Below are 27856 nucleotides of genomic sequence, written 5' to 3' on the forward strand. Positions count from 1 at the left end.
GTGCGTCAAGATCTCTTTATTTACACAGTTGTCATAACGCCATGAAGCTCTTGCATTGTTGATGCAAATTTCTGGAATAGAATGAGTGTGAAGTATTTCATAAAGAAAAAAAATATGTCAAAGCTGCTGCACTACTGTACCTGGAATTCCGGGACTGTAAGTTCAATAGTGTGGCGAGATCGGTTGCTGGCAGAATCTTCCACAGTTAGTTCGAGCATGACAAAAGGAGAGTTGAGGTTCTTGCAGAGATCAGACATGGCCGCAACACCTATCTTCCATTCAACGTTCACCAGCTGAAATTCGCAACGAAAAAAAAAAAGGAACAGTTAGTAGACTGTGTTAGAGATTGCCATCTGCCTTTGTTTACCTTTCCCAACGGTCCAGCTGGCTTCCCTACCTGCAAAGCAAGATTGTTTGCCAAGAGTCAAATATAGTTGATTCTACAAGAGCTGTCGCACTATCGATTACTTCAGCTGTAAAATTAAAAGTTGAGCTAGTTGGAATATTTGCATGCAGCGCTGAAAGACACACATTTGTAAATTAATTTGTGAGGTAATCGAAGCCTGTCGCAGTCAAACAATGGGAGACGCATGCATTAGTCGTGCGTCTATATCGTTAGCAGACAAGGAGTCTTGTGTGTCTGTCTGGCACAGGTAATGTTAAGTGATATTTGATTTTCTAATTTTTGCATGTCTGCTGTGCTTGCCTTTTTTTTTTGTTTTTTTGTTTTTTCGGAATAAATCTTTCTGTTGTGAGACGTTGTTCGTCCTGTGCTTTCTGGTTCTAAGTGTTAGTCTTTCGGCACTGCATCAACCACTCAAATTACTTCAGGCAAGCTTCTCTTAACAAAAATCAGTGCCGACGTGATTGTAGCCTAATAAAATTCATTTGAAACGTTAAGGTTCGAATGAGCCTTCCAGGAACTGCCAGATGTTCCTAGCAAATGCAAAATGGTAATTATGGCAAGTTACTGTATAGCTGTTCTTATAACTAGGGGTGTGCGAATATTCGAAATTTCGAATATTTTTCGAATAGTGTTTGCTATTCGATTCGATTCGCACTGAAATTTTGCTATTCGAACTTCCCAAAGACAAATGCAGTCAACGTCCGGTTAAAAAGTGACCCCTTCAGATTTTCAATATGCTTCACCTCATTACACTCTCGTATTGCGGCAAAGCTGCCTTTCAAGGTCCGTTACGGTCGAACTTAGCCAAGAGAGAGTCAACGTCAGTTTGGAAGTGGTCCCTAGATTTTCAATATGCTTCACCTCATCACGCCCCCGTATTGCGGCAAAGCTGCCTTTCAAGCTCCGCTACGGTCGCAAATGTATTAACTCAAGAAAGCGCTGGTTCCCAGGGGCGTAGCCAAGGGGGGGTTGGGGAGGTTCAAACCCCCCTTGAAACGTTTCAGGTTTGCTTGCGTATATATACACGCACACATACAAATGCACGCACAAATGTACATAAAGTATGGTTGAACCCCCCCCCCCCTCCCCGAAAAAAATTTCTGGCTACGCCCCTGCTGGTTCCAATATGGAGATGAAAGATGTGGCAGAGTTGGGGGCTCAATTAATGCTGTTTTGGACCTGAAATTTGGGCAGGAAGTTCGAAAAATCGGACGCCGAAGCTTTTTAGCATCCAAAATTTCAGATGTTCTTCTATATCAACGTTTACGAGGCAGATTCAGAACTCCGGACTTGAAGGGAGCACACCCTTGACCGCCACATCAGTTGGCCTTCCACAGCAGTTGAAAGAGGAGGAGAGGCTGAGGAAATGGTATCTCTGCCTATCACGTGTAAAGTGTTGTCAGCAACACTTTGGTTGCACCAAGTCATGTACATAAATGCAATTCGGCCTCTACATTGCCTCACTTTTGATAAGAAAGACAACTATGAAATATGACCCCACCAGCGCTTCATCAGCCTAGCGAAAAGAAACACTTTCATGTTGCGATCTCACAAGAACATACTTAGGGATTCTCTGCAACTTTTTCTGTAATTTCACTTCGAATTATTCGAAAAATGTTTAAGAAATATTCGAAAATTATTCGAAATTATTCGATTCGCACTCAATCTTTATTATTCGAATTCGCTTCGCACCCAAAATTTTGCTATTCGCACAGCTCTACTTATAACCATTTGTCGCTACACAGTGTCGGACCCTTTCACTTCATGTGACGCAGAAAACCGCTTTCAAAATCGCTAATATTGTTTACATGAAATCTCTGCAATTACTTCCATAAATGCAGGGCTATGAGAGGAGATGAAGCTAGAAAAATCCGTAACAAGCATTTGCTTTCTGCAGCAAATCTGCCTTTGCAGCGCCCAATGTCTTGTGTTGTAGGTCCCCACCGCAAAACCCAAATGCTGTTTGGGTCTCGCGCATGCGCAGTGGCCTCGACGCTATTTCTTAGGGGCCCCTGTTTGAAAACTCCCTAATAATAGGAAGTTTTCGAATAGGGGCCCCAAAGCCTTTTGCGTGTGCTCGCTTTGGGTCAAGCAGGAGCTAAGAGTTTTCGAATAGGGTCTGCGGTGCTTTGGACACTCCCCCAATTCTAGGACTCTATAGTCTTGGCCAAAAGCCGTCGCTTCAATGGGTGCCATCATGTTTGATGCAAAGCTTTAGGGGCAGGCTTTGGGGCTCCCGCTAAATTTGAGAAATAGCGTCCCCAACGCAAAATCCAAAAGCTGTTTGGGTCTCGCGCACGCGCAGTGGCCTCGACGCTATTTCTTTGGGGCCCCTATTCGAAAACTCCCTAATAGTTGGGGTTTTAGTCTCACTACGCGGTCTCATGATTATGAGACGGCGTAGTGGAAGGCTCCGGGAATTTAGACCACCTAAGGTTCTTCAACGTGCACCTAGATCTAAGCACACGGGCCTCTAGCATCTTGCCTCCATGTAACTGGCGCAATTCGTCGAAGATGTCTAAAGCAAAGTACGAATTTCCGGTTGCCCACACGATAGCGAAATTTAAGCAGACCCGTACGTTCGATGATGCCACCGCCTTCAACAACGTCATAACTTCGGCGTCCAAGTGCAGGTCTTCAAGCAGGGACGTCGCAGGTGCCTCTTTTAGAAACCGCAATGCCCTATTCATGTGTAACAAAAAAGAAGCGTCAATTACTAACAGCGCCAATATAAGGTACCTTTTCACTTACGAAACCAAACACCTGGAAGCTTCATACGCAGCCTCTAGGTCCTCGGGAGATAAGGAGCAAGACCTTGCTTTCTGCAATGACACATTTCGCTTAGTTTGGCAGGTGTTCAACAGCGGAGGGCTATTTATTTATTTACCTCCTCAACAGTATGCGCAGAATCGAACTGAAAACACGTCTCGATCTGGAATACAAACAGCGCGCTATGACCGTTGCTAATGTCGCAGATCTAATCGTAATATTACCAGCGCTTTCTGTACTTCAACTGGGTGTTTTCTTAACACTTCGGCGGCGGACAATATGCCTGTGAAAGAGTGAAATCGAAAAAAAAAAATTCAAGCACCGGTGGTAAATCACGCCCACCGCCAACTGCAGTTCACAGTTTACAGCGTTACAACTAGAACGCTAGTTACAGCCGGTGTGCTGCTGAAGTAGCTGAACCTTGGAGCTTTTAACTGAATTTAACTTCTCTTCAAAACAAATTATTGGGAGGTTACCTTTCGCAGCTTTGGCCATACGCGCCGCCTAGAAATTTTGGCTCTTTACTGCTCTACTCCAAGCAGTTCAAAGAGCGGAAGCGTGGAAGCAGCGAACTTGCGAAAGCGGCCAATAAACAAAACGTGACGTCACGGATGTCATGGACGTCACCGACGTCACCGCACTATACGTCATAGGTTTGTAAACGCGCCTAGCAATTAATCACATAACACCTAAAGCAATTCTATCAAATATCAAACGGCAACTACGTTTGTCGCATGGCTCGACTACATTTCTAGATAAATTTTTGGCCGCGTTGAGCGCTCCTGGCAGTGAAAACTTGAAGCGAGAAATGCGTGGCCTCTGTGACTGTGTGAATCTGCGCGTGCATGCGAGACCACGGAGGCCGCGTGCACAGTTGGCGGCGTTGGTGCAGCTGGTGCTGGTGCGCCGGTGCAGCAGCCACTTGCTTGCTGGAACTTGGCAGCATTTGCGGATATTGCTGTTGTAACCTGAGTATGGGTAGGCCGCGGATAGTTAGGACTCCGGAAGAGCAACGTGAGTATGAAGCGCGACGACGGGAACAAAGCCGCATCGCTCAACAACGCCGTCGTGCCTGCGCTGAAGTTCGTGCCCAAGAAGCCGAGCGCAAGCGTCTAGCCAGGCAGGACCCAGCTGTTCGCGCCCAAGAAGCCGAGCGCATGCGCCAAGCTAGACAAGACCCTAGAATTCGTTCCCGAGAAGCTGAGCGCAAGCGTCAGGCTAGGCAAGACCCAGCACTTCGTGCCCAAGAAGCCGAGCGCAAGCGTCAGGCCAGGCAGGACCCAGCTGTTCGCGCCCTAGAAGCCGAGCTCAAGCGTCAGGCTAGGCAAGACCCAGCATTTCGTGCCCAAGAAAACGAGCGCAAGCGTCAGGCCAGGCAGGACCCAGCTGTTCGCGCTCTTGAAGCCGAGCTCAAGCGTCAGGCCAGACAAGACCCAGTATTTCGTGCCCAAGAAGCCGAGCGCAAACGTCAGGCCAGGCAAGACCCAGCAATTCGGGCTCTAGAAGCCGAGCTCAAGCGTCGAGCCAGGCAAGACCCAGCATTTCGTGTCCTAGAAGCCGCGCGCAAGCGCCAACGACGTCAAGACGATGCAGTGCGTGTAGGGGAAAGCGCATACAAACGACGCAAACGCTATGAACAGAAGTTGGCTAACGAAGAAAATGATCCTTATGACAGTACAGATGACGAATTTGAGACACAGTTTGCGGATCAGAAGCATGGATTCACTTGCGATGCTTGCGATCGATGGATTGAAGAGGACTTGACGGTCGTTGCAAATGTGAAAAGTGAACCAGTGGAAGAAAACGTGTCGATTCCGCAAAGTGCATTTCCACGCACCGGTGTTCAAAACTTTAAAGTGTGTGATTCGTGTAAAAGCTCATTGGACAGTACAGTAAGGAGCATCCTCAAAAGTTCTGCCTAGTGCCGAGCATCTGCAGTGTGACCTTCAGCAACTGCACGTCACTACAATGCCAGTGATAATTACACATTCTACCATTCCAAGAGAAATCCAGATCAATCCTTGAAAGATGAATTCAGGTGCCTAGAAAATAATTGACTGTCCACAATTGCTGCAATTGTGCAATGAAGTACTCGATGAGTCACACGATGACATTCATGGCAGTCAATGCTGGTTCACTGGCTCTCCACACATGTGACACTTGACACTTACACTTGACAACATTCTAAGTAGGATGTACCTCATCTATGCTTCTCTGTAATATGTGCCCATGAGTGCCGGAATATAACAGTATTGCAAGTGTGAAGCGAATTTCCCATTGCGAACTGCAGGCGTGGATATATATGCTAAGCATGCAAGTGGCAACATTGTACATATCACCTAACACTTGCCAATGCGACATAGAAACATTAATGTGCCAGTACTTCACACGGGCGAGAACTGATGGTACATCAGTCATCACTGTGGGAGGCTTCAACATTGACATTTTGAAAGCAAAGAAGAAATAGTTCATTTACAATGAAGTTTGTCTCTTCTGCCACACGAATTAAAAGTGTCCAGCCACAGCGCATTTCACATGCATCGACTTGACCTTGTTCAAGACTTTTGATAAAGTGGTTACGACGGGACATGTTCTTGTGTACTGTAGTGATTCCAAAGCAGTTGTCATTCTTCTTCAATATAAGTATTGTCAACGTTGTAATCCAGGATGTCACGTTCGAAGCAATGAAAAACTCAACATAGAATTATGTGCGTAAAGAAAACTTGATTACATCATCTAGTGAGCACATAACCTTATTGGTGATAGATCGGCTGCTCGGCCTGCCATTTTGTTTAGACAGTGTGATGATGATGTTCCTGTAGCATAGTACGGTAGTAACCACAATGGCCCAAGAACTGGCCAGACATACTTTCAATTACACAATAACCTGATAAAGGAATAATTCCAAGTATTGTGCATTTGGGCCCTTAGTTGAGACATTGAGGTGAACCTTTAAGGAATAAATTAGAATACTGATCGTGGAATGAACCAAGAGAAGAAATTGTAAAAAGAATATTAAGAAAAACAAGAATCGGCAATATTTATACGTACGCTTTTTCTTGCTTGGATAAAAGCACCAATGGCATCAATTGTGTCCCTTTGGCTGACTCCTATTTAAATGCTTTAGTGATCAAAATTCTGGATTTCAGGGAAATATTTTATCTTTCATACTATTTTCGGTCATTATATGGAATTACATATTCGCTATGTACGTTCAGGCTTTCTAATCGCCTCTGTGTGATCCATGTGGTGTAAAACTGGGGTCAGTGTGGCAGAAAAAAAAAAAAAGCCGATTTTGCTTCGATTTTGCTTCGGCAAGATATTCAGCTCATATGAGCAGAAATTAGAGCCTGCATCGTTTTTGTTAGATGCCTTCGTGAAGGTGTCTATTTTGCCAGCTTCTAATCTAGCGTCAGAACTGGAATGAGACTTCTGATGGCTGCTGCCTACTTAGATGTCTCATTACGGTAGCTGTTGTACACCCAAATGCATGCTGCCATGATGCACAAAACCCCGGTATGGTGAACTAGTATTCTAATTCACTCAAATCCCTTTGACTACTATAACACTGACCATGGTGGTACTTAAACCACATGGACAAATGCTGAAAGTTTTTCTGTATAGATCCATCAACTTGCTTCTCGTTTCTCGAAACAGCGCTATGAGTGCACCCTCTGAAATTGTGCCTTTTGCAAATGAAATGTGTGTTGAAATAAGGTACACAATTTACATTGCCATCAGCACAACTCCTTGAGTCATTTTTAGTTTTACAATCGAGACTAATGTTTGTTTGTTTTTCTTTCAATAGAGGAATTGTTTAAGCTTGGCAGAAATCTGTTGTCTCACATAAACTGGTTGAGTGAGGAAGAGCCACGTTAAGAGAGAGGGAGCCCAGCCTAGCCATGCCAAGGCACGCAAAGCCTAGAAAGGAGCACAGCACATGATTAATGCAGTAGAGTTAGAGAGCTCATTTTGCAGCAATTCCGGTGTCGGTGTCGTTGGTTGTAAGTGAAAAATAAGTGTTGTCCGTGAGTGAAAATTCGAGATAGGTGCAAATAAAGAAAATAAAAATCTTTGGTTTGAGTGAAAATCGAACCCAGGATGTCGGCATGGCAAGCAGGTGTTCTACCACAGAGCCACGCCCATGCTCAAAATTGTTTCGGAAAAAAACACTATGTGAAGGTGATATAGTGCGAAGGGTGCCCTTAGCGCTTGTAATATTGCATGGCAGAAGCGTATAATCGCACCAGCCATTAAAACATGCGAATTTCACAAGTTAGTGATTTAAAGGCTGACCCATTACAAAGCGCTCAGATATAATTAATCATCATCAGCAGCAGAAGCGTGAAGAGAGTGAGCAGATGTGTGGGTTCGAATGTTGCCTTATGGACGTGTAGTGGGTACTTTGTAGATTCGAAGAATTATGACGTAGTGGGCACTACGCAACCGTACTTGCTGTAGCATCCTTGGGTAGTTTTAAACTGCCAATGTAACTCGCACACACGCTCTTTTTCTTGCGGCACGGTTGAGGTGTTCACCGAGAAGCGAAGTCACGCTAGTGATTGAAAATGCGATGTGAACGGGCCCGATTATGCTATCATGTTGTACTCTTGAAGCGAAGCTCAAGCGTACTCCAAATTTTTACAAGGGTGTGGAAAATGGAAGTGAGCGTGAGGAGGAGGGTAGAGGGCGAAGCTTTGTATATTATAGTTGTCAAGGAAGAGACAAATAGACACAACACCTGTTCTCTGGGCTGGCTATTATCTCTTCATCTTCCTTCTCTACTTCGCGCTGCCCGAGCGCGAGAGCCCAAGCTCTGTTCCCGCTTTTTGTCATTACACTCGGCCATGACTGCGAGCATGCGGAGCTGCCGAAATTGTCTCTGGAGGGCGGCACTGGCTGTGCCGCGGTGGTCGGTCATGTGTGCACCTTGACTTGTCCTGCTGAAAAGCCAAACATTCTGGTGGCCGACTCTGGCTGTGTCGGGGTGGTCTTTGCAGGCCTCGTCCACGCTGGGAGTTAATGTGGTAAGCTGCAGAATATGGCACCAGCAGGTCGCACTGGCTGACGCGGAGTGGACGCATCGGTTGCAGGTTGTCATGACGACTATTCAGTCGCAGTTGGGAGGACAGGGCAGAAAATTGTAAATGTAGTACGGCCACTGAGCGGGGACATCTGCGCTGTTCGCGGTGCATCAAGGGGCGACTGGACATCTCGCTAAACATCTGCGGCAACGCAGGGCCGAGTTCACGCACTGTCTTGATAGGCAAGTCGTGCCCTTGCAGTATTTGTGATGTGCTGGTACTCGAGCTGGTACTTATTAAAGTGCCACGTGCAGTCAAGCCGTCCTCGTCAGAAGCTGTGTCATCAGCTGAGAAGATGGGCTGCACAGGCTGGTCTTCGGCCTGTGCAGCCCCCCCCCCCCCCCCCAAAAAAAGAGGATGACCTTATTTTTAGGTCTGGCGGTTCCATGCCGCCAATTTCTCACAGGGTGGGTGCCCTCCCAAGCGACTATGAACTTCGTTTTGCCGAGCACCAGGCCGGAAGTGCGCTTGTCCCTATTTTACTGCTAGGTACCCACCGGCAGCAATTCTCTGCCTCCCACAGCAGCGGCAGATGCTCAACTATTTCACCAAGGCTGAGGTGGGTTAAGGTGTGCCCAGGGGCCTTTACAGAACCTTATGGGGCCACCTTTCGAGATGAGTACCCATTAACAACCAAGCGCCAGGTAGGTGTACTCCTCTACCCCTTTGGAAAAACCAGTGGGTTCCCGGTCAGCACTGGGAATCAAACCCGGTACCTCCCGCATTGGAAGCGGACGCTCAACCATGTAGCCACCGCTGCGGTCGTATATATATATGTATATATATATATATATATATATATATATATATATATATATATATATATATATATATATATATATATATATATATATATATATATATATATATATTTCACAATGAAGCATTGTCGAAAAGTTGCTGTTGCATTCGCAACTTCATGTAAGTAAAACTTTCCTTATCAAAACATTGCTGCGTCTTTTGTTCAAACACCGTGCACCCTTACCCTCCCCCCGCCCCCACAATGTTTTAAATGCGAATGCATTTCTTAGTCGGGGCATGTCAGGCGTCTGTCGGTGTCCGCGCGCCGGCAGGTGTTATCTCTCCGCTCTCACTCCCTCTCCCATAGCAACAGCTGCGGGCGCGTGCGCTTATCCTCGCCCCTAGCAACCGGAGCAGGTGGTGCGGGCGAGTAGCGGAGAGTGAGTGGAGAGGAGGAGCGCGCTCTGGCGTGTGAGGGCGCTCGCATCGCGGGAGCTCGGCAGAGCTCCCGCGTGTGTGGAGAGAGGGTAGGTGCAGTGCTTCGCCGCTCCTTCTCTCGCCGTTCGCTCTCTCCTCCCTGCACCACCGCCTCAATGCAGTGCGTTTGAAACGCGTTTGTAGCGTTTGTGCTGCCTTGGCAGAGCCTGAAAACAGCGCGTTCTAAACGCGTTTGTGCTGCATCGAAGGCGGTGGCAACATCCCTGAGGTGATTACGAACGCACGTAGGAAGCGTTCGTTGAAAGAGGCGCCCAAAAGGGAGACACTTGAGCGCGTCGATGTGTCCAGCTTTACGCCATTAAAATTACTACGCCGTGTACTCTCGGCGCAAGAAATGCATTCGCATTTCCTCACGATTCCCTTCGGGGAAGTGAGGCATTTTTTTTAATATTGTTCATGTGTATACAAACTCGCAGACACGCACACACGAAGAGAGAGAGGGAGAGTGAGAGCAAAGATAGTAGGCGACACTGCATCTTATAATTTTCAATGCCTCGAAAAGGTTCAATGCTTCTTTTCTTTTCGATGCTTCTTAATTACACTTCAATTACACACTTTATCAATATGAATAAAGAATACACAGTGATATATATGTCAAAAATCATGATTTTTCGAACATCTATGCCCGAACGTATGTGTTATCTTTTCGTATATTTTGCACTGCTATTCTTTCTTTCTTTCTCACTCAACATGTCGTGTCACAAAACACGTTTTAGGGGCTAGCTCCTCTTAGTCTAACCTTGTCACGTCTCCGTTGTCCGGCGTATCTCCCGGCAGCCGGCAGTAAACGGCAGTATCTGTCCGGTGGTGGTGGTGTGCGGCGTGACCACCCTTAACTGCGCATGCGCATACCCTCTCCGCACACCTCCTCTCCACTCCCCTCACCATTCTCCATGTCCTCCACCCCTCTCCCTCTCCACTCACCCGCTCCACTTCCCCTCTCCCATACCCCTCTCTCATAACCAGTCTCAAAAACGGAGGGGGCATGCACACATGAAGGCTCCCTAAAGACAATGCGCTGCGACAGTACGTGATATGTATCGCCCTCTCCTCTCCTACGGTCCCCCCCTCCTATCTTGCCTCGCGGCGCAGCGGCGCCGACGCAGGCAGCGTCTTGATTGAAAAAACCGACCGCTTGCGCTGCACAACCAAGGTCTTGGCACAACCTTTCACTGACCACCCCGTATATATAGGCACTGGATTTTGACCTCCAAGGTAGTGCGTGTGTGCGATTTCTCCTGTGCGTGATTAAACAATGAAAATTCACAGCGTACATGTAAAATTAAAGTGAGCTGCAAGTCGTCATAACTCTCATCGAACCTTTAGTATAAATGCGCCCGATCTCACGTCGGTGATGATGTACTGGGCAGAATTCACGGAAGATTCACGGTTTACCGATGAACCTCCGCAGCTTCGCCCACTCATCATCATTCGCTCCGTGGATATGCTGTGATTTTTTTTTTTCCTTATTCATATGTAAGTGCAGGAGCAAGAACAGAACCCGAGTATAAAAGCAAATTCGCGGCTCCAAATCACATTGGCGCCGCATGTGCATTAGTAGGTCACGCTCCATATGTGTACGTAAATACCCGATCGCAAATTGTAGCATGCGTACAGTGACGGCAGTGCTCCGGTCTGTCTCAGTGGCTTCGATGCGTAAGCGTCCAACCACGTAAAAAGTCATCCTGCTATATTCGAGTAAACACCGCGTATGCAAGGGCTTCCGCTGCCTCGTCGGGGGTCATCGCTCGCTGTACACTGAGAATGACCTTCGCTCCGCCGACGCCGCCGGGCCGCCGTAGCTCCGGCAACAACGCCAACGCTCTCCTTCCCTTTCGTTTATTTCACTCTCTCGTGCTAACAACGATAACGGCCAGCCAGCCAGCAGCTTCGCAACGCAGGGCCTGCGAGTTGCCGCGATTATCGGCGAGTGGGTGCCCGAAAGACAGCTGCATCGCAAGCTTGATCTTCGCCGTCATGTTTCCCTGCGCCTACTTCGCAGCAAGCCAGATTAAGCGATGCCTGGAAAAGAGCATTCCAGAGCTGGTGCGACTCCTGGAAGATGGGTTCCGTAGCCTCGCCTTGGGTCCCGATGGTGGCATCGTCCAGCCTCAGAGACACATCGTGCCTGCCAAGGGTCACAATGGGTGCGTTGGATAACCTGTCCTGCACATTTTCCTCATTATAACGATATAGTATGCGGTGGATAAAAATGGGGCCAGTCGAGGCTATATCTGTGTGAAAAAAGGAACTGCAGCAGACGACAGCATAGCAGCAGCGCTCGCTTTTGCTTAACGTGCAAGAAGAAACTGCCTGGAATACGTCCGCCCCATGCACCGTGTGGATACAATTCAAGAATAATTACGGGTTTCTCGTTTTTTTTTCATATTTTCTTTGTGGAAAGGTGTGTTCCACAAGAAGGTCGTATTGCCATGCAGGACGCCTCTATGTAGAAACGCTGCTATAATAGGATTCTATTATTAAATCGATCAGATATGTCATTCCGAGAATGGAGAATCGCTAAGAGATGCCGAACCGAATGACTGCTGCATATTTTTCCAACTATATTTGTTGAATAATACGTATACTGTCTGTCATTGACTGATGACAAGCCGGTTTGACATTAACGGTCGTTATTTCCTTGCCGTCTACTGCGAAACATCTGCTGGGACAGAACTATCAATACATACGAGTCTAATCGTGCAAACGGGCGTGGGAGGGATCTTATCTTGAGGGGTCAAAACTCGGGTTGTATCGTGGCTGAGGGCGGTCAAGTGCTGGTGTAGTGTTTGGGGGGGGGGGGGGGTGCAAGTGCTTCTTTTGTACCACATATGCCGAAATACATTTTTCAACGAAAATTTTCAGCGTGATTTGGCACGGTCGCAATTCCATATATATATATATATATATATATATATATATATATATATATATATATATATATATATATATATATATATATATATATATATATATATATATATATATATATATATATAACCTTTTTTATTTCAAAGTGCGTTACAGGCCCCATGGGACGCAATTATATAGTAAGGGGGATCATCGTATAATAAATGTTTACAATAATAATGTGCTTGTAAAACAGGGTTACAAATCAAACTAAAGAGGAGAGCAATGCTAAGATTTGTTAGAAAAAGAACGACAAATAAAGGTAATGGTAACATAAAAAGCAGCGAATATATTGCTCGCACATAAACATACAGTGCATAAGCTACAAAAATCTGCTTCCAAATTTCATAGTACATTTTGTGTGTGTGTATATATATATATATATATATATATATATATATATATATATATATATATATATATATATATATATATATATATATATATATATATATATATATCGTTACTTTTACTGTGAAACTGCATGTGTGAGCGCTCGAATGCAGTCACAGTGATTCACGACAGCAGAACGTAACAGTTAAACGGATATGCCTTGTTTTTCACAGGCGCCTGGCGTCCCACTTTTCTTTCTTTCTTTCTTTCTTTCTTTCTTTCTTTCTTTCTTTCTTTCTTTCTTTCTTTCTTTCCATTGCAGTGCGCAATGCCCCCTCCTAACTGTTTTCATCCTCCATGCCAGGAATTGGAGCGTCATGCATCCACGGGTTTAAAAGCGCAGCACTTCTGTTGCTACAGGCGACAACGCGACGGTCATGCGTTCATATCTGCAACAGTCACATGTGGCAACGTGAAATGACAAGTCACCTCGATAAAAGATCAGATTGCCGTATCACAAACGGCTGATAACCGACAAGTCCACGATCGAGAAAGCATACAGATAGCATGTGACCGGGGCACTCTCAAAGGGCCCCTAAACCACCCATGCAGAGATCGAAATTCAGTTGTGGTGCTGCAGTTCTGCACGAATCTTCAACAAACACGCGAGAATTTTTCGATACGGTGCCGTGATAGCGGAGCTACACGTGTTTGGAGATCCGAAAGCGGCCCCCGCTCTCTGTCCTCATGGCCGAGTGCTCCTCCTCGTCGTGCAAGGAGTCGCGAGAGCGCGTTCTTGCGTGCAGACTAATAGTTCTTTTTGTGGCTGACACGACGAGACGCGAATGGTGACGTCACGGCCAACGCTGGGGATTCCGAAAGGCCCGGAGAGGAAGGGATGGTTTCTTGGAATTTGTGACGCACCCGCAGCCCGTAGTGCCGCCGCGTTCGGCACTGTTGATCGTGACGGCACGCTGAACTCGATGCGCGCGTTTATTTGAAATGTTAAGAAATTATCGGAGGTGGTTTGGAGGCCCTTCAAGAGCCGCATTCCTGTACGCTCGCCGGCGCCGGGCTTCTCGCGTAGGACGCCGCCACTGAAATTTGTGAATGATAAAAGCTTCGCTTAATTATGAGAGCCAAAGTGAGCGATGGCCCTACAACTTCATTTGCGTAAAACGCGAGTTACGCAACAAAAGGTTATAATTTGCTAGATTCAGTGGTGCGGCACGAGGTGGCGCCATCGCACTTTGTCGTCACCGGCGCTTTTACCGCAGGGAGCTGCTGTCGATGCCGGCTTACATCGCTTCCGGCCAGTCACTGGCCACCAAGGTGATCACCAACTACCCGAACAACAGGTGGCCCATACCGAGCGTCCAAGGCGTCGTGCTCCTCTTCCATGCCGACACAGGAGCCCTCAAGTGCGTAAGTTGCGTGCGTTTGCATTAAACTGGCGAAGCCAAATGACTGTGTTCAGAGGGGTACGATTCACACTTGCCAAGGAAGAGAGAGGGGTGTCTTGGCGGCCCAGACGGGATCCCTGGGGAGCTAGGGGGCGGGGTATTGCTGTTGTCAAAACATGGCAGTGTATTTACGCATGGTACATTCCAGCGGCTTACTGCACGTAAGCCTGTATACCTGTATACATAGAGAAAAAATATATATAGGAAGGAGCGTCAAGTGATTCCTCTAGCCAAGGCGAGCCAACCTGCTTTATACTGACGCCGCCCCTCCCGACCAGCGCGCGGCGCCTCCTGCGCAGCGCCCGCAGCAGACGCAACCAAAGCGAACCAACCAATAGCAGCGCTTGTCTGTCACGTGACCAGAGCCTTTTTCTCCCTTTTTCGATGGAGGTGAAAATACTTGAGGCGCGTGTACTTAGGTTTAAGTGCAGCCTTCCACAACGGCGTCCCTCGATAATCATATCGCGATTTTGGTTGGTTGGTTAGTTGGGGTTTAATGGCGCAAAAGCATATCGCGGTTTTGGCGCGTTAAACCCCAACAGTTATTATTACTATGCTTCAAGATTGCCACGTGATGCGTCCGTCATAATCATATCGTGGTTTTGGGACAATTATTGTTATACATATTGTCACGTGGCGCGCTCCCTCCTAGTTTTGTTTTTCCTTCCTTCCTGCATTTATACAAAAAAATTAGGTCGGCATGTTGACTTCTCGGCCATGACTGTGGCTGCTAAGATGGTGCTGCTAAAACATGCGGCGGGGTAAGGGCGAAGCCCGCCTTCCCCGGACAAAATCATGAGGGAGGGGGCACACTCTCGCCTCCCTTCTTACTGGCGCCTCTGTCTGTGATGATTAACTATGTTTTGCGGCCGATGGTTATTTCACCGATCCTACGATGCGTCTCACTCACACGCTGTCACAAAGCATGCTAGTAGTATTGCAGCACTTAGCGTGCCGAAGGGCAGCTGTGGTAAGAACCATAGTGTGTTTTTGCCATGGGTCGAGCACAAAATGAAGTCAAGGGTGAGAATAAGTCTCCAACAAAGGATAGACGCTGAGGAGGAGACGCATCGCCCAATTTCTCCCTGATAATCGCAGGAAAATTCCACCGTAAATTTTCTTCGGCATCCCACTCAATGTGTCTTTGAAAACATGACCTGCGGGAAAGCGTCGAGGATACATCAGACTGCAGCGCCAGGCCTGTGACGTTCACACTTTTGCATCACCATGGCGCCGGAAGCCCATACAGAAATAGTGCATGACATCCAATTACATATCAATACATATATTACAATAGTCACCAAAGCTCGATAAAAACGCAACAACGCATATTGTCACGTGGTCGTGACGGTGACGAAGACGGCACTCGGTCTATTAAAGACGAAACTCTATTTGGGCGAAGTCGTGCCCGGCAAATGAAAAGTCGGGGCAAAGCAATTCGTGATGTACACTGACAACGGCGAGACCTGTCGTCGGCCGTGGAGTAATCTGCCAAGCGGCAAAGCTCGTCGGCTTTTATACATGTGCTATCGAAGATTCCAACGTTATCGCTGGTGGCCACGTAGCTATCGAATAAACTAGACTATTCGCGTCCTCAAACAATCGCGAAGCTTCTCAAACATAGTAGCGCGTCTGCGCCGAGCGTTGCTAACAGTCTTTGCCGGTGAAATCAAAATAAAACACGCGTGGCAATATGTAGTAATTTGTTGTACGGTGCTTACTGTTGACAACCATGATTCAGCGAAATAGCCCCCTTTCTACACTTTCGACGCGTAATGAGCATCGCTATACTTAAAGCAAGCGGGGATAAGATTAACGTAAACCACAGTCAGCTGTTGGTGGTGCTCTGCAGACCATCGACGCGATTGTATCACTTGAATGGTACAATTTCGTTTCGGCGCCGATGACAGGGCGACTCGCACCTAACAATGGAGCCTACATGATTCAACCAAATAAATGCATATAGAACATTGTAATAAGCTACGCACGCCGTTCGGCCACGTTGCCGATTAAGTTGGCGCAGCCAGTTCTGGCCGTAATTCCGTGACGTTTTCGTGCGCTTTGTCTTCCCCAGATAATGGACGCCGAAGAGATCACCGCCTACCGCACTGCTGCTGCGTCGGCCGTAGCCACCAAGGTACGGATAAGCCTTCTAAGCTTCTATCTCCGTTATGTAGCGGTACGCAAACTCCGATTCGAGCAATGTTCTTACATGCGCACATCTACACGAAGCAGTTGCGCCTATAGTATCCTCTATGCCATAAAGCAGATACGTTATCGTGACAGCCTAACAATGCAGTCGCAAGTGTACTGCTGTACAACTCGGAGACAGAGAAAAAGAGAGAACGAACTTTTATTCGGAGCAAGCGCAGTGTGGGCCCTATATAGGTAGATGGCCTCCTTATTCCAGATAGCCGCGGGCCACGACCATCTCTCGCGTACGCCCTATCTGGCTGCGCTGATTCTTCGGGCCTGGGTCTCATAGATTGACCTCTCACTGCTCTTCGGTTATTGTTTACGTGCCTCAGTTTATGTGTGAGGTGCGCGGAATTCGAAGAAGCCGCCTTGTCTGTGCGCATGCAGTACCTCGCCAGCGAGAGCCCGAAGATCCTCGCAGTTCTGGGCGCAGGGACGCAAGCGAAGAGTCACATCCTCGTCATGACTACAATGTTTAGGTTTGAACAGGTACGTACGGACACCCGGAAACATCGCAAAGCGTATCATCAGATGTGGGAAAACACTGGCAGGGGCGTAGCCAAGGGGGGGGGTTGGGGGGTTCAAACCCCCCCCGAAATCTTTCAGTTTTGCTTGCGTATATAGGCATGCACACATACAAACGCACGCACGAACATTCATAAAGTATGGTTGAACCCCCCCCCCGAAAAAAATTTCTGGCTACGCCTCTGGAAAACAGCCATTTTGCACTAAAAACAGGTACAAAAGAAGAGAACGCCAGTGTCGTCCTTCTCTTCTATTGCCCTGTTTTGTAGTGCGCCCCATTTTTGCATTTAAAATAAGATGTGGGGACTAACAAATTTACGGGTCTTAACCCTGCCGTGCCTGATGGCGACAGGTGCGGATATGGAACCACCGCGAGTCGTCGGCCATGTCCCTCGTGCAAGAACTCGCCGCCCTGGGCATTTCGGTCCGCTACGAGGCTTCAGCCGAGGGAGCAGTGCGCGACTCTGACGTAGTGGTCACCGCCACCTCGTCTCCCAAGCCTGTCTTGGAGGCCGGCTGGCTCAAGAAGGGTGCCCACGTCAACGGTGCGTGCTAATGCGGTTATGCGACGCGCATGCAGGGCGTACTGCAGGCTGAACAAGCGAGTTCGAGGACAAACCGTTGGTACCGTTACTTATTTTAAGTCCTCCACTTTACGCACTTGCACATTTTACGCAGTTAACCACCGTGGTAGCTTAGCACGCAAGATGTCACGTTGCTAAGCTCGAGAGCGCGGGTTCGATTCATGTTCACGGGGACCGCATTTCGATGGGGGCAAAATGCAAAGAACACCCGTGTTTTAGGTGCACGTTAATGATGCCCAGGTGGTTGAAATTTATCCAGAGCCCCCCCCCCCCCCTCCCCCCACTACGGCGTGCCTCACAATCATATCGTAGTTTTGGCACGTGAAACCCCGTCAATTATTATTATTATTATTATTATTATTATTATTATTATTATTATTATTATTATTATTATTATTATTATTATTATTATTATTATTATTTACACACTTGCTGAATTTCGTATAGTGTCTCTAAACAGAAAAAAAAAATTGAAGGGCGCTTAAAGTTTAGCATTTAAGGGCGGAACGCGATAGGGTTATCGGGCCTCGTTCGCATCGAATTCTCATTCGCTTTGCTTCACTTCTCGGTGGACACCTCAGCCGCGCCACGAGGAAAGGAACGTATGTGCGCGTTACGTTGGCCGTTGTAAACTCTCGTATAGGGCGCCTATATACTGCAAGTACGGTTGCGAAGTGCCCACTATACGCCATTATTCACCATTTTGCGAAGCAGCGCAGTACCCATGCACTACGCGTCTGTATGGCAAAATGTATGCGCACCTAGCTGCACACTGTTGTTGCTGTGGGTGACGATGACGATGATAATCATGATGATGAAGAAGAAGCATTATGGCTAAGTCTAAGAGGAGGGGGGGGGGGGGCGCAAAATCTGCCTCGTACATTGACTTAGTAGGGGGGGGGGGCGCTTGCGATGGACTTTCGCTCCCCCCCCCCCCTGATGGGGAACCCTGCGCTCGCCTATGCCCATCAGCGTGACTCTTTGCGCGACATCATGGAGTGTTGAGGACGACATACCGTTTTTCTAAAGCAGTTTCATGCACTCGCGTGGCTCTGTAGGAGAACATTTAACTGTCACTCAGATTGCCTGGGTTCGATTCCGGCTCGAAGCCTGATTTTTATTCTCTGCATCCATCGGGGTTTTTGGCTTACGGACAACGCCGATTTTTCGCCCACAGCCAAAGCCGACACCGGCAATGGCCCCGCATTTTCTGCGACACGGGCTACTTAACGCTGTCGCGTTGAAACATGCCGATAAATCAGTGTCGTGCCATTTCTCGGTATTGCGCAGCGGTGGGCGCTCCGCATCCCGACAGGCAAGAGCTGACTGTGGAGCTGATGCGCCAGGCTGTAGTCTACGTGGACAGCACCGAAGGGGCACGCACAGAATCCGGTGACGTCATTATTTCCGGGGTAAGCACCATGTGAACAGGATCATTTAAGGCATGACATTCTGTTTCTATAGATACAGGTTTTAACGAAATATGAAGGCGTGAATACGAAAACATAAAAACATATTTCCTTGATAATTGATTTTTTTTTTTTCAGCAGGGATACGAAATGGCGTTATGGAACAGTTGTTCATCAGTATAGATGTTTCTCAGTGGCAATTTTTTTCAAATCGTAAGCAAGCTACAGGTTAGCTGTGTGCATTTCTCCTACTTACTGTCTACGGAAGCAAGAGTGTTTGATTTTAACACTGTGTGTGATCACTCATCACATAATTCAGAATGCGTTACGTTCCCAGTGTCCTATTTTAGTGTTCTTATTTATCGGCTACCTTTGTTCAGGAAGACGTTGCCGCCCGTAGACGGCGCCGGCTACTCATCTTCTCTTAATTGACAAACTTGGCAGCGAATGAGAACAATGCCTCAAGCAGAGGAATGAGAAAATAACAAAGTGACATCCGTTCTAAATGTTCTCGTAAGAACACACGCAACTCACGTTGATGCAGTTGAACCCCATTATAACGAACTTTGATATAGCGAATTATCGGTTATAGCGAACTAAATGCGAACTTTGGTTGGCCACGCTTCATTTCAATGTCATTTATCGTTTGTATAACGAAGCCGAAAACGCGAGCGCCGCCGCGATATCAATGGGCTATAACTAAAAAAAATACTAGGTTTACACGAGCCTCAAGGCTCGATAGGCAGTTTAAACAGCAAAATAATTATTAAAAGACAATTCACAACTACATTGTTTTTTTTACAAATGTCGTTGTGACACTAGAACTTTGGTTAAAGATGTGGTCACATCCTTCTTCAAATACACGTGAACGCAGGCCTGTTTTGTCAAACGAGGTTTGTTCTGTTGTAATTTCACACTCTTATGTTTCGGTCTGTTTAATTTGAAATGCCGCGTGGAGACAGATAAGGATCAGCTCGTTTGTAGCGAGTTTGAAGCCTACAATTTGGTTTTGTATCTAGGATTATCGCGCGAGTCAGATCGCGGATTTGCCAACTTCTATTGCTACGGTCACAACGACTATCGGATATAACGAACTAATTTATGGTCGCCATGTTACTTCGTTGTAAGTTTTCTGTTCAATTTACCCAATTTTGTTCAGGCTCCTATATACGCGGAGATTGGAGAGGTTGTGCTGGGGACGAAGGAGAACCGCCGATCCGACACGACAGTCTTCAAATCGCTGGGTATGTTGCTTCTGAATTCAACGCGGCATTGTGCTTACATCTATTACTATAAACGTGTCTTCCACGTTTTTTCCCCCCTCTGTATAGGCATGGCAATGGAAGATGTTCTGGCAGCCGACCTTGTCTACCGTCACTTAGCGGACGATAAAAGCTGAATGGCGAAAATGAGAAAAATAAAAGAAAATGTAAAGAAAGAAAATTATTCGAATACCTGTAACGCGCTGAATCGGCTTGTTAGATTAATATGACGCTCCCCTGTGGATAGACGAAATAAATAAACGCGGAGAAAGAAATGATGATTTATAGAAATGAAATGAAAGTGGCCGGAAAAAATAACGGGCTGTAGGCGGGATATGAACCGACGTCTTCGCGTTTTGCCGCAATAATGCTAATAACTAGGGATCTATAGGAAGGATTTTATTTCGAAGGTGGGGGTCTGACGCACGTATACATGTTTGCATGTGCATGTGCATGCCTCTATTATGTACGGCAATATATATATATATATATATATATATATATATATATATATATATATATATATATATATATATATATATATATATATGAATAAGAAATATAAAGTAACAGTGAACAACATAACCTTTATTCTGACGTTTCGACTTTGATAAGGACCGATCTCCGGTCGAAACGTCAAAATAAATGTTGTTTTTCACTGCGACATTTTATTCATATCTTTAAACGAATAGGTAGGAACATATTCACGGCGGTGGCCTGTCCCCTTGAAAGAGGATATCTCATCGTAAGTGGAGAAATCCTGGCGCCGCCCCTGGCCAAATCACCACAACGTTATATAGACGCCACCAATACGCGCAAGATGACGTGTAAAGATTTTTCTCGCAAGGATACATCGCTCTCACTTTCTCTCAGGACTGCGAGGAATGTCACGGTGACATCTAATTAGCGGGACGGGCGACATCGCCTCCTCTGTCCTGTCGTTGTCCTATCCGTCTTCCGCCAACATCCGACGCGACAGCGGCGGCTTGCAGCACCGACGCCAGGCCTACGAGACCGCGAGCAGACTTTGAAGAATGTATTTCGGGGACGTTTTTGCTACTCGCCCACCGTTTCGCGAGCAGCGGGTTCGCCTCCTCTTTCGCAGCTTGGCGTCGTGATATTTGCGTGCTGCGCTACGGAGGTTGCAGCCTCTGTCAGCCCAATCGCGAAAGCGCGCTCTCCGGTGCACATTGTATTCCTCCGCCTGGGGATTCCTCAATTTCCTAACTAGATCAGTGTAGAAGCACCTCAAAATATTGACAGAAAGACGGCAGTGCGCTTCCTGCAACCCCAATAGCTATGTATCTTCTCTTGACGCATTGCGACTGTTAAAATTGGACATTAAGAGTGAGGGGCTACGTTTTGCAGCGTACGAGGAAGAGAAACTTGTCTCGGCTTTAGGGTACACTGCACTGCACAAAACTGCCGTTGTAGACAGGGCTACACTTTGCCCGAGTCTTCGAAGCAGACGACGAAACCCGGGTCGAAGCATCACGGCGTCTGCTCTTGTGGAGCACGTGATGCAACGGGGCAGCAGAATAGGATAGACAAGAAAAAAAGAAAGTTTACGCGACGAGTGGTGCGGCTGGGCCAAAAAACCATGGGGACCATGCTTGCGGTGCTGTGCACGTTGGCCGGACTCGTCGAGATCGCCCACTGCAAGCAGAGACCGCGCTCAGCCGGGGATTCGTGCTGGGCCGCCACCGACTCGCACCTCGCCAAGAAACGGGTAAGGATGATGTCCTTGCCGCGCCGACTGCTTAAGGTGTGTAACGGTTGACCTGTCCTTGAGTATACACTTGTCGACAGAACAGTGTTTCTTGAGCGATGGTTTTTCTGAAGCAAAGCTAATCAAGATCGCTCTTGTACTTCAAAGTGTACTGGGCACAAAGTATTTCAAGAGCCCTCGTCAAGTCGTCCTTTATCGTGTGTGGCTGTCTAGTTGTCCTAAGTTTTGTCCACTTTAACTTCTTCACATTTATCACATAATTACTACAGTTTACGTCCCCTAGACTATCCCTGGCTTGATTGTCTGTTAGTTATCATTAACGTTGTGTCGAACAAAGAAAAACGAGCCCTTAAATCCCCCCCCCCCCTTTTTTTTTGTCTCACAACTGTGGGACCCAGCGAGCAGTGACAGTGGCTGTGCACGTTCTTCTGTTGAGGAAGGGGTCTCAATCTCGACTCCCATCGCTTTCTGATCGTGGCAGAAAAAAAAAAAGAAAGAAATAGCTGATAGACTTAGGTTGAGAGAAACTTTCAGAAACTTGGTTGGTCATAGTCAGCACGTCCTCTTCACGGCGTTAATTGCAGATATCACTGGTACTTTACTGGAGTCCAAAAACATTGCAGGCCGCTGGCCCTGTCACTCTGGTATTTTGCTGTGCGCAACGCAACGCATGCCTTCACAAAAGCAATCTCGCACGGTGCGGGGTTGCGAGGACAGGGCGGGAATCACATCGCAAGAAAAGTGAAAAGTGCTGCATAAATCCTGCGGAGATTGGGGACAGATGGGTAAATTCGAATAAGCGTTGTCATAACATTAAGAGTACATCAGTTCAACTGCGCCAGATAAAACGGCCGCAATTAAGGTAATATGAACGATGTTAAGACAGGTCGATGTACAGGGTGTCCACATCTAAGGTGAACACCTAGTTAGTATTCAAGGCCTAATAGAAGTTTGTTTCTTACGTAATTCGGAAAATTATTATTGCGTTTATCGGCACCACGGTAAGACGTCATATAAAGTACATTTCCCTCGTGAAGTAGTATAAACGTTGTAGTTTTACCGGTGGTTTTAGATGCGGTCGACCCTGTACCTCCCTTTATTCCGATGTTCGATGAAGTGTTGCATCGTAGCTGCGCGCGCGGACACGTTAAAAATATACGTGCGTGTCGGGCGAAAGACCGTATTATATACGCTCCAGAGATAAGCTGTGCTCTTGTTATTTTCGTGACTTATTGCCATAAACAACACGTTCCGTCAAATATATGTCACAACGCACTTGCCAAATAATTATGTTACGTTATAAACAGAGGTGGCTCACGATGATTTGGCATTGTCCTCGTCCTGGCGAAACGACATACCGAACGTGTAAGAAAGTATAATTACTAGCTTCGATTAACTTGAGTGTCATTTGCAGCTGAGACCGAGTGCAGTCTCGTATTCGTATTGCTTGTCAGTGACATCACTTGTCGCTTCGTGTTTTGATTTTTTTAAAATCTAGGTATCATGTAAACTTATCTCTTCAATATATATATATATATATATATATATATATATATATATATATATATATATATATATATATATATATATATATATATATATATATATATATATATATATATATATATAATGTTCTTTAGGCTTCAACTCTGGCCTCTGTGTCTGCATATGTCATGAATGCAGAAGCCCCTGCCCGCAGACAGCTGCCAGAAGCTCGTGTGCGGTCGCGTCGTCGCCATGTGTCGTCGTCCCTGACGTCTAGACGCTGGGCGCGAAGCCAGCAGCCGCGTGTGCAAGCTTCCTTCGAGTCGTGTTTCCGCCTCTTTGCTCTGTTGTTTGCGCATTCCGTGAGAGCAGTTGACGTTTCCGAAACTGACATCTCTGAGCGCTGCCGGCGCCTGGGCGACTTGTGTCTGAGGCCGTTATTCATCGCCAAACTCGCAACGATGCCGGGGTGCTGAGCAGCGCGAAACGGGCGCCGAAAGAAGCGACCTGGCCCGGCGAGCGTATTCTTGATGTTAGAACGCGCTATAAAAGAAGGAGGCGCCTGTTCTAACGCCAAGAACACCGAAGAAAGCTGAGCAGGAAGCGATCAGTGTGTTTGCACAAGCAGGGGCGTCAACTACGGCGAGTTACTGCTAATCCGCAAGGTGGAGGAATTTTCATAACGAAAAAAAAGTCATTCAAGCGAGGGTGCAGCACGATGTTATAAATGAAGCTCTATAAAGGTCTCCCCTAGCAAAATTTACTGTTTAATTAAAAAAAAAGAAACGTTCGACCTTGTCCTCGGCAGGACTCGAACCCAGGACTTCGGTGCCTTTAATAGGAGCCATTGCCTTTTGAGCCCTGCACGGGTTATTTCAGGGCCGCACGCGCGGCCCATCCACGACAGTTCCACGCACTGGCCCACCCGAAAGCGAGCCCGCGACCCTCGACCATGGAACACAACACACGTCTGCCTGGTTTACGTCTTTTCCATAAATGTCACCTTTCTTTCCGAATCCCTGCCCTTGCTCTGCTGTTTAAGATATCCTTACGAGGGAGACAGTAATTATTACGGCGTTGCGCACAATTTACTTTTCTAATAAAGCTTTCGCACTGGTTTCGGCTAATAAGACCTTCGAGGCACCTCGCGTCGTCATCCGCATGCTTCGGCACAGCTATACATTGTTCTGGAATTTCGACAGCTTATAGTACGCAAACCTCAATGATCGTATTGCGTTGAACATTGCCCGCGACAAGTGCTGCATGCTCATCATCCGAAGGCAGCCTTTAACGGCTTTCTGTGCAGATACCGGTGCAAGTGGTCCGCCAGCTGAACGAGGCTCAGGACCTGCACGACGTGCTCCGCATTTGTTCGGGTGGCACGAGCGCCTCATGGCGGCGCATCGGCACCTACGGCAAGTATATACTTTCACACGTGTACTGGGGGGACCATAAATTAGTTCGTTATATCCGATATTCGTTGTAACAGTAAAGATAGATATCGGCACTAGCAGATGGGCAGTACCGCTCGAGCGAAATTCTTGGATACGGAAAACAATTATTGTAGGCTTCAAGATCGCTATAAATGAATTAATATTTACCTGTCTCCTCCTAGCATTTAAAACTAAACCGACCGAAACTTACGCCAGAGCGAACTTCGTTTGACAAAACAGGCCTGCGTTCACATTTATTTGAAGACGGATGTGACCACATTTTAAACTAAATGTTTAATGAAAGAACCACATTTAATTAAATGTGGTTCTATCATTATAAAACAATTATATTGCTTGTTACGCTACCTTTTTTGAGTCTCACGCAAGCCAAACATTTCTTCGTTAAAACCGATGTAGCGGCGGTGCTGCGTTTTCGGTTTCATTATAACAATAATAAACGTTATTGAAACAAAGCGTGACCTACCAAAGCTCATCGTTAGTTCGCCATAACCGATAATTCGCTATATCAGTGTTCGTTATACCGAGGTTCAAGTGTACCACTCAAAGTGGCATTTGTATACTCTGTAACCACGTTCTACGCACCGAGAATCAGCGTGGTTGATGTGTCTGTCCACCAGCATTTCTTCTGAGCGTGATCTAAAGCTGAACATATAGTTGTGTAGCAGAAGCTGCTTCTGTTCCATTCTACTTTGCGACTAAATTACGCTCCGGAACGCATAGGCTGGCCACAGGGCTGCACAGTTAAGAAGAAGCGAGTAGTGATATCTAATTTATATTTTAATAAAATTGGCACATCGTGCTTGAGATACACTCCTGTTGGCAAGGAAAACCAATTGGGTGCCGTCATTTGTCATAGATCCGGCGCTTGAACTCGCATCGCGCACCTGTTAATGCTTGCGCGACTGCACCGGGACCAATGATCGAGGAGTGCCGTCTCTGCTCTGCTCATCTTTGGCATGCACGAGCCCAGCGATTTCTACCATTTCATGCCGCGGATGAGACGCGCTAACGGCGATAACAGTAAACCGAAACATGTAATAGCAGCTGCCCCTCATTTTGTCCTACATTCCGTCGCATCTATGAAGGCCATGTGAGTCCAGGAGAAAAACTGGCGGCCTCTATCTCCCTTGCTGATCTATGGTGTGGTGCCGGCGAATCAATGGAATCATCGCTATCACGCATGGCTTTATAAATGCTAATTTTTTTGCAAGAGGCAACTGCATCTTTACTTCAGTGGGCCAATCTCGGGTCGTTTTGCTGGAGCTCACTTGAAGACCTTGATGTTGCGGGTTTATTAGAACGAAATACATAAAAGAAGCAAGGATGAAAAAGAAACGAGAACATCACTTTGTAAATCGAGTGTTTACTTTATTACGAAGAAGTTGAGGCTTGGATGCAATAATGTTCGTTTCCGACATGGCAGTATATTCTGTCCTCCCCAGGCTACCTTCTGTGGCAGATACGCTCGTACGAAGGGAGCACTATGAGGCAGCACCTGCAGGCGACCGGTCAAACCACCTATGAACGTGAGCTTTGATTACTTCGTATTTGCTACTCATGATGCGCCGCAAAGCGCTGTAAGATATTGCTGCTACGAGTTTTGAGCTCTGTGACATCGCTCTCTGCATGTCTGCGACCAGGCAGAAAACTGCTAGACGCCCCAAGAAGCAACCGGGCGGACACCATCGACGACGAGATGATGCAAGGCGACGCACCGGCTGAACAGCGAAGTGAGTAAAAGAAAAAAAGTCACAGTTTCGCCGCAAAGGGCGAAGCAATGAATGCGATAGCAAGAAAAGCGGCCCGTGATGGACGCGCTGCTACGCTGCACTAACATCTGCCCCCGGCAGCAACTACCGCGCGAGCAGACAGCGGAAGGGCAAGGTTCTCCCTGCGCAAATATTAGAAGAAGCGAGCGAGCTGGCCGACGGCTTTTAAATGCGCCCGTTGCGCTCCTCGCGCCATCTCGCTGGTAATGAAGAAACGCTTAACGCCTGCCGTCTCTGAGTCCTGCCAGCGGTAAAGGGTGTGTATATAACGCTCGCCGTTAGCAACCTGGAAGATATGCGCTTTGTGGCGTAGTGGTTAGCGCCACGCGCTGCGGAGCGAGAGGTAACTGGTTCGTTTCCGCGCTTCGGAAGCATTTTTCTCAATTATTTTTCTTTGGGACTTATATATATATATATATATATATATATATATATATATATATATATATATATATATATATATATATATATATATATATAAACGGTGCATGACGGCGGCGACTGCAAAAACAAGCCGAGACTGTCCATATAATTGCTATCGCAATAAAAATGTTTCAGAGGATCCCTAAACATATTTTTACGAGATGAGAACACGAAAAAAAGGGAATTGATCAAGGGCTCGTTTTCTTTGTTATGTACAACATAATGAAGTCAACAGAAAATGAAGCCTAGACAATGAAGCCTTGGCTTCATTGTCTGTTGGTTTCAATAGGTTGTACCTAACAAAGAAATCGAACCCTTAATCAATTCCCCTTCCTTCGTTCATTCAAAACTAGGGTCTCGTTCTGGTAGACTTGATGCCTTCAGGTATGCGAGGGATTATCGGTCAGCTGCCAGCTCGTAAAGGAAGTCGGGACTTCCCATTCTCTTTTATCCCCCTTACCCCTTCCCCCAGCACAGGGTAGTCAGCCGGTCTAAGAACTGGCTAACCTCCCTGTCTTTCCGCTTGTTTCTTCCTTCCCATTCTGCTGCAGCGATTCCCATCCCCTACGCCGCGGCTGCAGGTGGTTGCTGCGGCACAGTGGAGCGCGCGCCGAGTTGACGACGGCGTCAGTTCCGGGTGGAGAGGTCACGTGCTCCGCAATGGATGCAAAAATGAAAATGAAGCGATGACGAGCTTCTCACTAGGCATTATGGTTCCCGGTTTTCCGGAGTAAAGCAGTTATTTGAATACAGCATATCAGGGGCCCTCGGTCGCCATTATCATCAAAAAACATGTGTAGCCATAACCCTGCTCAT

General features: G+C 46.9%; 4 protein-coding genes across 6 annotated transcripts in view; 3 read left to right on the forward strand and 1 right to left on the reverse strand.

Annotated features, from left to right (window-relative positions):
* On the reverse strand, positions 1 to 23332 carry LOC119382638 (uncharacterized). 2 transcript variants are annotated; one of them, XM_037650430.2, is made up of 8 exons: positions 3652 to 3770; positions 3400 to 3458; positions 3294 to 3338; positions 3158 to 3228; positions 2986 to 3088; positions 368 to 397; positions 141 to 293; positions 1 to 71 (listed from the first exon to the last, which is right to left on the reverse strand). In XM_037650430.2, exons 1-8 carry the CDS (start codon positions 3668 to 3670, stop codon positions 21 to 23), a joined length of 531 nt encoding a protein of 176 aa, XP_037506358.1. In that variant the 5' UTR covers positions 3671 to 3770; the 3' UTR covers positions 1 to 20. The 2 variants fall into 2 exon arrangements, with proteins under 2 accessions (XP_037506358.1, XP_049268236.1); XM_049412279.1 differs by lacking the exons at positions 3294 to 3338; positions 3400 to 3458; positions 3652 to 3770 and adding an exon at positions 23228 to 23332.
* Positions 4029 to 7253, forward strand: LOC125757124 (uncharacterized). Its single transcript, XM_049412278.1, has one exon. The coding sequence runs from the start codon at positions 4150 to 4152 to the stop codon at positions 5095 to 5097; it is 948 nt and encodes a 315-aa protein (XP_049268235.1). The 5' UTR covers positions 4029 to 4149; the 3' UTR covers positions 5098 to 7253.
* LOC119382639 (ketimine reductase mu-crystallin) lies at positions 11386 to 20321 on the forward strand. The gene is made up of 8 exons (XM_037650432.2): positions 11386 to 11645; positions 14019 to 14166; positions 16279 to 16341; positions 16788 to 16889; positions 17278 to 17470; positions 18800 to 18921; positions 20078 to 20162; positions 20250 to 20321. Exons 1-8 carry the CDS (start codon positions 11476 to 11478, stop codon positions 20315 to 20317), a joined length of 951 nt encoding a protein of 316 aa, XP_037506360.1. The 5' UTR covers positions 11386 to 11475; the 3' UTR covers positions 20318 to 20321.
* Positions 21170 to 27856, forward strand: part of LOC119382641 (vascular endothelial growth factor A) — a 25657-nt gene continuing 18970 nt past the window's right edge. The window contains exons 1-4 of one of the 2 annotated variants that reach the window (XM_037650435.2): positions 21170 to 21945; positions 24701 to 24809; positions 26291 to 26374; positions 26489 to 26578. In XM_037650435.2, the coding sequence (XP_037506363.1) occupies positions 21781 to 21945; positions 24701 to 24809; positions 26291 to 26374; positions 26489 to 26578 (448 nt within the window). In that variant the 5' untranslated portion in view covers positions 21170 to 21780. The remainder of the gene's footprint in view (positions 21946 to 24700; positions 24810 to 26290; positions 26375 to 26488; positions 26579 to 27856) is intronic. The other variant, XM_037650436.2, reaches the window with a different exon arrangement.

This window comes from Rhipicephalus sanguineus, chromosome 2 (genome assembly GCF_013339695.2).
Source record: "Rhipicephalus sanguineus isolate Rsan-2018 chromosome 2, BIME_Rsan_1.4, whole genome shotgun sequence".
NCBI lineage: Eukaryota > Metazoa > Arthropoda > Arachnida > Ixodida > Ixodidae > Rhipicephalus > Rhipicephalus sanguineus.